The 8,048-nt window shown below is 37.7% G+C and overlaps 1 protein-coding gene across 1 annotated transcript in view; it reads left to right on the forward strand.

Annotated features, from left to right (window-relative positions):
• LOC146665400 (metabotropic glutamate receptor 8-like) overlaps nucleotides 1-7,528 on the forward strand; it is a 170,205-nt gene extending 162,677 nt beyond the window's left edge. Inside the window, exons 9-10 of the mRNA XM_085413028.1 lie at nucleotides 5,819-6,065; nucleotides 6,852-7,528. Of these exons, the coding sequence (XP_085269154.1) occupies nucleotides 5,819-6,065; nucleotides 6,852-6,901 (297 nt within the window). The 3' untranslated portion in view covers nucleotides 6,902-7,528. The remainder of the gene's footprint in view (nucleotides 1-5,818; nucleotides 6,066-6,851) is intronic.
• The last annotated feature ends 520 nt before the right edge of the window (nucleotides 7,529-8,048 follow it).

Below are 8,048 nucleotides of genomic sequence, written 5' to 3' on the forward strand. Positions count from 1 at the left end.
CTGCATGTGCACTTTAGTTCTTTTGTTTGTAAATCCTTAAATTATTTAAATCCTTAAATAGTTTGGGCCTGTGGTACCTCTCTGAGCTGCTTTACTCATACACATACACACATACATGTCCGAAGTCAAGTAATCTGACCAGCTGCTTATACATGCACAAAAAGCGGAAGTTTGGAGGGTATTTTCTTTTGTTGACCCCAGATTATAGAATATATTGTCTTTGCACATTAGACAATCACCTACATTGTCCATTTTGAAACTCATCTTAAAACTCTCTGGCTTTTCAGCCCATCATGAGACATTGATCTTACTTGTTTTGATTTTGTTTTGTTGTTTTATAGTTGCTTGTTTTTGTTTTTATTATAGTTTTTTAATTGGTGTTATTTTTACTTTTTGCTAAAGTGCTTTGTTTTTTTTTTGCCTGTCCTGTCTGGCACTGTAAAAATCAGAATTATTGTCTGAAGGCCAAAGAAAATGCCCAAAGTGCTTTAAAAATGAAGTTGTATGGCATGTATGGTATAGTACATTACAATGCTGCCCAGGTAGCTGGAGCCAGACTGTCCGTACGTGACCGGCCTTCAGCTTCAAAGCAATGTGCGACAAGCAAATTACTTCCAGTTTGGAAATAGCTTAAGAATGTATCTGTAGTTTGCCATGGAGTGGCAGATCGTGTGAACTAGCATAATTTCACAGATACTCCAAAATCCAAAGTAATAGCAGTGGTGAATGGACTGGTTCTTATATAGAATTTTTCTACTCTACAATACAAAATCTTTAATTTATTTTATCAACTTTTCTTCTGACGATGCTGTCTGTTTTGAGAGCTCAGTGTATCTGCGTTCGACTACTCCACCTAGGCTGCACTGTCGAGTGCAGATCCACTGAGCGCAGCGCAAGCTAGTGAGACAGAAGCTAAGCTCGTTGCAACATGGCAGCCGCCTCAACGCTACCCGAAATTGAACCTCCCCCACCCTCATTCAGATCTGGCGTTTGGAACTATTTTGGTTTTCATGTGAAGCATGACCCTGATGGACTAAAGTAAAAAAGTATGTCGGATGTGCCACGCAATGCTCAATTACATTGGTGGGAACTAGTGCGTTAGCGCAGTTAGCTCGTTAACGTGTTGACGCTGTCCAGCCCCACGCACGGGGCGATCCGCGGTAACTCGTTAACGGAGATTTGTCGCGTTATGGCGTTAACGTCATTTTAATGAGATTAACGCTGACAGCACTAGTGGGAACACAATGAATATGACTGCACATTTACACCGACATCACCCTAGTGCAAAGACAAGTGGAAGCAGACAAAAACAACAAGCACGCATGCTACAAACTTTACCCGAGTCATTTAGACAGCCGTTAGCACATGATTCTCCTTATGGGGACCTGATATGTTTAATATGCTGCTGAGAATATAGCCCAGAAGAAGCGTATAGTATAGCTTTTATTTTGGAAAGAGCCATTTCTCTGTAATAAACTCTCTTTTCCAAAGATGAGTGATTTCTCGATCAGACAGATTTTTTTTTTAATCATTTTGTTGTTTCAGCAACATTAAATATAAAAACTGTACTTTTGAGTTAAAATATATATTTATAATTTTAATAAATGACAAATTAAAAAGGCATGAACATTTTTTTTATCGAAAAAATATCGAACCGTGACACCAAAATATCGAACCGAACCGTGAATTTTGTGTACTGTTGCACCCCTACTTTTTACCCTTCAACACCTCAAGTTCAGTTTGATTTGAAGAATTCAGGGAGCATTTGATCCTGAAAATTGGCTATTTCTGTTAGGCTTAATAACAGGATAACCTATATCCTTTTTGCACAAATCTGAAGTTTGGTAGACTAAGACTATATTTGAGAGTATAATTGTAATGCCATTTCATGTTAAAATGTTCCTTTAAAAACCAGTGTGTAACTATGAGTACGCTGCTGGCTTACCTTTCTTCTCTATGTTTTCTAACACTTATTATTAGACTACTGTGACCTTCAAACACTGGTTTTATAGTAACAGATTATATCTAAGAGGCCACATAAATTACTTAAGAACTTGTTTTTCCCTATATTTTAATTGTGTCGTGCATTTTCATAACGATTCCTTAATGCATCACTGGAATCACTGCCACCTACTTGTTTTGGGCTTTTACAGTTTTTTACAGACGCTAGGACACATTTCTCAATACTTAGGTCACTTTTGCAAAACTCTTCACACAATTCTCCTAACTGACCATCAGCTTGGCAAAGCAGTTCATTCCACATTCAAAATGCACTACAACTACCAAAACACTTCATTCAGGTCTCAAATAAAAACATTCCTCCAGAACACTAGCAAAGGTTGACAGCCGACAAACACACTTTGTCACCCACAAAACAATGACCTAAAAAACACTAACAACATGTAGCATTACACAGTGTTTTCTTGTGTAAAACAAGGACACATCTCTGTTTATAATTTCAATATATGTTACTGGAATGAATCAGACATCCTGTATTTATGTTTATGTATTTTTATTTTTTTGCACTAAGTAATCCCAAAATACAAGAATTTGTATACACACCATCCACTGATACACATACAATAGTAATGCTAATCTACTCGGTCTTCTCTATTTGGCCACAGGTTCTCATCCACATCACATCTTATGTCATCTAGGGCAATACACCTAGGAAATAATCTTCTGGCATGCCAGAATTGAAGGAGTTGAAAAATTGAAGGAGTAACAACTGTGTAGATGTTCATCTACAATGAGAATCAGCTGTGGCTGGTTAAACTGCATTTTTAGATTTAAAATATGTTTCAATAAAATATTGCCGTTGGATTTTGCTGTCTTTTCAAGTTTTGCATTGTGTTATTGTTTTGACCATGAGTTTAACAGTTTTGAAAACAGTATGTAAGCACATGCAAAATGTCCTGTCCGTACAAAGGTTTTTGGCAGTTGTTGTGTCTGAGTGAGAAGATGATTCATGTAATTTGAGAGATGTAGTCATTGAATGCATTTTGTGCCAAAACAATGATAACTGGTCCTCAGTTTAGCCCACATAGACTTCTGTTGTGCTCACTGTGTGAGGAGTTTTGCAAACGTGACCTAAGTATTGAGAAATGTGTCCTAGCGTCTGTAAAAAACTGTAAATACGGAACTCACCATCTGTCGCCAATGTTCCTTCCTCCCCTTTACTTCCTCTCTTTCCTGGTGGCTGAGCAGAGCACCACTGAGGAATTCAGCTGTCAGTTTGACAATCGGTTAAAAGGGCCATTAACCCGGCTGTGCTTCCTTGAGGTGGTTGTCATAGTAATGAAGTTGGTGTCAAAACAGTCAGTAACAGCAGGTGGCGTTCTGTTTTGGGAGCATAAGCGAAGGTGTGCTGTGACAGATGTTGTAAGGCAGGTATGAGCTTTTTGGTGCCTGGTTGAGCTCCCCACACGTACGTGTGTGTGTGTGTGTGTGTGTGTGTGTGTGTGTGTGTGTGTGTGTGTGTGTGTGTGTGTGTGTGTGTGTGTGTGTGTGTGTGTGTGTGTGCGCTTGAGTCAGGTTGAAAACTGTTCTCTCTCTCTTTCACTCTGTTAACTGAGTCAACAATTTCCTTGCTGCATCAGACAGTTGGTTTTCATCCCAACACAGACTGCAGCACATCTGTCAGCTGACGGAGAAGACAAACACTTTAATACTTCCTGTTTCAATTGAGACCACAAAGATGCTTTCCATTTAAATCCAAGAATCTGCTCAATGCTGCAATGTTTCATTTTGGTTCAGTTAAAGCAGTTGGAGAAAATTTGCTGCAGTGATGTCCACCTGATCTGTGACTTCATTGTTTAACTTGCACTGGTTTTCCTGCTCAGCTATCCCTATTTTATTCATGCAGCAGCTCATGTCTCTGCTGCATAAAATCCACCTGAATGTACAGGAGTTACTGTTTTTCTCAATAGCTAACTCAAAATCAGTACTCTCTGGTGCAAAATAATTCATTATTTGGTTTTTGTACATTTTTCCAATAAAGCCAAATAGTTTTTTGTTTCTTTCACCCCTTCTGGCCAAAGTTTTAGAAGGACAAATCTTGTTTAAGTTAGTATTGTGTATGTTTAACTTTGCATGCTACTTACGTCACTCATAGTTTTCATTTTCAGCTCCATGTTTTTATTGTCGCTAGTAGAGAAGCTTCTTAGCAGTTCAAAATAATTTTAATTTATCTTATGTATTTCAACCAGTTTATCCACTGTCAGGTTGTTTGCTGTTGGGTGAAACTGGTTGCAAAAAACGTACTATTGACTTGGTCATTGTCATTTGTTTGCAAGGAAATGACAGCATGTCTGCAACTACTCAACAACTAATTATTAAGCAGCTGTGAAACTGAAGAGTTCCCATTCAAAGTAAAATTTATGCCTTACCACTTCAACAAATAAGGCTTTTAGTTTGAAGCTGAACAGCCTCTGGTTTCTTCCAGTTGGTGGTTAGTTAGCAGAAAAGTTGACTGCTTCAGTGCAGCTAATGCTAGAATACAGGTAAATGCAACAACCTAACGAGCAACCAAGTAAACACAAAGAGTACCCTCGTTCCAACTGATTTCACAGAGCAATAGCCAGCACCCTCTAACATCTTCACCTCGTTTTTCAACTAGCCAAGGATTGCACATTTTTCTCTGGCAGCAATCTCTAGGCCTGTGTGACTGAGGTCTTATATTAAAGATATCACCTTTCACTGACATCATACAGTTCAGCAAGTAGAAAAACTGTTTACACCACTGTGAAGCAGGAGTTTCTAGATCATCACCATTCAGCAATACTTCTACATACACTGACATCATCATTGGACGCTTTGGTTATTTTTTGCATGTGAGCATGAAACATACATTATGTGAAAAAGAACATTTTAGTACTGTCGAGAGAAGTGGGGCAGAGAGAGATTGAAGTCCCCCTGACTTTCCCCTGTCATCACATCTGAGAGGTGGCAAAAGGTTTCAACATCCAGCCTTATCTTTTAAAAATGATCAGAGTGCTAAAATATTATTATTCTCAATCAAAGATAAATCAAAATGTAGAAAAGATAACAAATATTGTTTAGTACTGATCAGAATAGAATCAGGTATGTTAAAATTAAGTACATTTAAGTTTAACCCATATAGTAAATAAAAAAATGTGGTTTATGAAATTACACTCATAGCAGGCTGCACTGTGAGGCTCTACAGAAAAGGCCTGCAGAAAACTATCTATTATAACAGCCAGAATAATTAGCTCTTCTAAAAAAATTCTTCCTAGGGTCTCTTTTATTCTTCGGATGGACCTTGAGGGCATGGTAGCGCACTTAACACTTTTTCCTCCTATCCTGACTCTACAGCCAAAACTGTGAGGATCAGAAGAATTTGATTTGTCACTGAACAGAGTGAGACAGGGGACATTAATGACAGTTACTACAGTAATCATAATACTTACTCATAATGCATAATACAAACACTTTAATTTAGTGTTGAATTAGATTAATGCGAGCCTTCTTGGCTTCTCATTGGTTTGTGCAGTACAGCCAATAAATGACAAAATATCAAATCACATTCTTTCTGTATTTAACACATTACATTAATCTCTGAATTGGGAATGATTGTGAGCTGGATGAGCTACTAGATCACTGAAATTAAACGTCCATTCTTAATATAAACTTTGTTTAAATGTAATCCTTGGAATTATTATAGGTCACTAAAAGCACCAACTGTTTCATAGTTTCTTTGCACCGCAGTTGAGCATTATTAGGAGGTTGATGTCTTGGTCATTGTACTGCCTCTTTGAGTCTCATTCTCAGCCAGTTCTTCCTCCTGTTTTATCCACAGATGTACATCCAGACGGCGACACTGACGGTGTCTCTGAGCCTCAGTGCTTCTGTCTCTCTGGGCATGCTCTATATGCCAAAGGTGTACATCATCATCTTCCACCCCGAGCGGAACGTCCCCAAACGTAAACGCAGCTTCAAGGCCATCGTCACCGCTGCCACTATGACCAGCAAGCTGTCACACCTGGCAGCTGAGCGGCCCAACGGCGAAGTGAAGACTGAGCTTTGTGAGGGTATGGAAGCTAGTGGTAAGTGTGACCAGGAGATGTTTGATAGCTGGCATTAAAAGACCAGGAGGAGACAGGGAACAAGATGATCTAGTTAAACATTATCCTTTAAATTATGGTAAAAGTATTATTGTTAGAATCAGTTAGAACGGACAGATGTGCAAGAAAATATATATTTTGTTGATGAGGTGATGTCAGAGGCAGAACGAGTTTCTTTCTTCTTTTCAGTAATAAGCATTTAACATGAAGTGGCTGGAGTTTATTTAGACGTCACCTGAGACTGGATTTGAAGCCAAAACTGCTTATAGCTCAGAGTTACACTTCAAAGCTACTTCTTAGTCCATCAGCAGAAAATCATGAGACGTCAGATTGTTTACTCATTCGAGATGTGCTGACTGAATTGCTCTTCTTTCTTTAACAAGCAGGAGCTTCCACATCACTTTTAATTTCTCTACCTTCTGATGTTCTTATCCTGTAAGAACATCAGAAGGCTGATGTTCTTACAGGATAAAAGAGGTCTTCTTTTATGCTGCAGAAGTAATAAACATTCAATTTTCCAAGAGAAATAAGAATTAAGGTGGTATACAGAATATAATAATCAGTCATTTTTTGGTCTCAGTAGAATCCAAGAATTATGTTAGAATTATTCAAATCATAATCTTACCATATAGGTATATACAGCGGAACTGTGGCTAAAGAAGATTGATGAAACCATAAGAGACAAAAAAAATACCAATAGAGAAGAGTTGTCTGTTGCTGTTCTAATATCTCAACTCATAAACCTGCTGTTTTCTATCCTCTTATTAGTGCCACCTCCAAAAACGACCTATGTGAGCTACACCAACCATGCGATGTGAAGATATAACAACTTTGGCACAAAGACCTTTTGGGACATTTAATATGCACATTTTTGTCAGATTTTGAGGAAAGGACACCACCACAGGCTATGACAGAAACGAGGTACTCTGAACAATTTCAAGATCAGAGGGAGTCTGTGGAGTTTTTTTGTTTGTTTGTTTTTTTCTGTTTACAGACAGCAGGGAACAGACTTCAGCGGAGCAAAAAGCCTAAAAATAAAGTAAAATCCATCTGAAAAATATTAAGGAAACAAGAAGATGGTAACTGGAGACTCAAGCAAAATTTTTGTTTAAATACATTTTTTAAAAATCTTCTGAAAGAAATTGTGGGGACTAACTGTATTTGTTGCTATTCTAATTGTATGTTGACAACAAAAACAACTTAATAGTGGTTGTGAAAATTCTGATTTTGTCTGATGTTGTGTGTCCATTGACGTGCATTTTGAGATGATACTGTCACTGTTTTTGACTAACTGGTTGGCAGGTTTTGGTTGTGATATGATTAAATGCCATGGTTTAACTAACGCATGCACTTTTTATACAAAGGCTCTATTTATAATAAAAAAATGTTTCTCAAGTCGTAGCCATTCTTTGTTCTATTTGAAGGGGGAAGTCTGAAAAAGAATAAATGGACAAAATTAAAACTTTTCTTTTCATAATGACTGTGGCAACGTTTTGATTTCCCATTTATTTCAAACTGGCATTGTCATCTCAATGACAAAAAGTTTATGTTATGGAAACACTGCTGATCCCTAAGTGCAAGGCTTCAGGAGTGCATTTTCTTAATGTTCTTGATAGAGGGTGGGTTGATTTCTTATGTCAACATGCAACCTGGTGTTAGGGAAATGCTATTGAATAAAATAAGTGTATATTAAGGTGGTCGTAGATTCAAAAGTGAATCCAATTAATGTCCTAAACATCTCTTTCTAAAGACCAATAGGGCCAATTTGTTAGCAAAAGAAAGAGTCTTTAAAGTGGACATGCAAGGTTAATTTGAAACATGGAACCCTACTCTACAGTCTTCTTCATTTACATTTGAGCTTCAATTCTCCTCCCTTTTAATATGAAGTAATCCACTCAGTAAGAAGTAGTGATATAAGAAATTCTTAACCAAAGCATGTGAATAAGGTCTCCAAAAAGTATGGCA

The sequence above is a fragment of the Rhamphochromis longiceps genome, linkage group LG7, assembly GCF_057381845.1.
Source record: "Rhamphochromis longiceps isolate RC_006_pf linkage group LG7, R_longiceps_female_GT1.1, whole genome shotgun sequence".
Lineage (NCBI taxonomy): Eukaryota > Metazoa > Chordata > Actinopteri > Cichliformes > Cichlidae > Rhamphochromis > Rhamphochromis longiceps.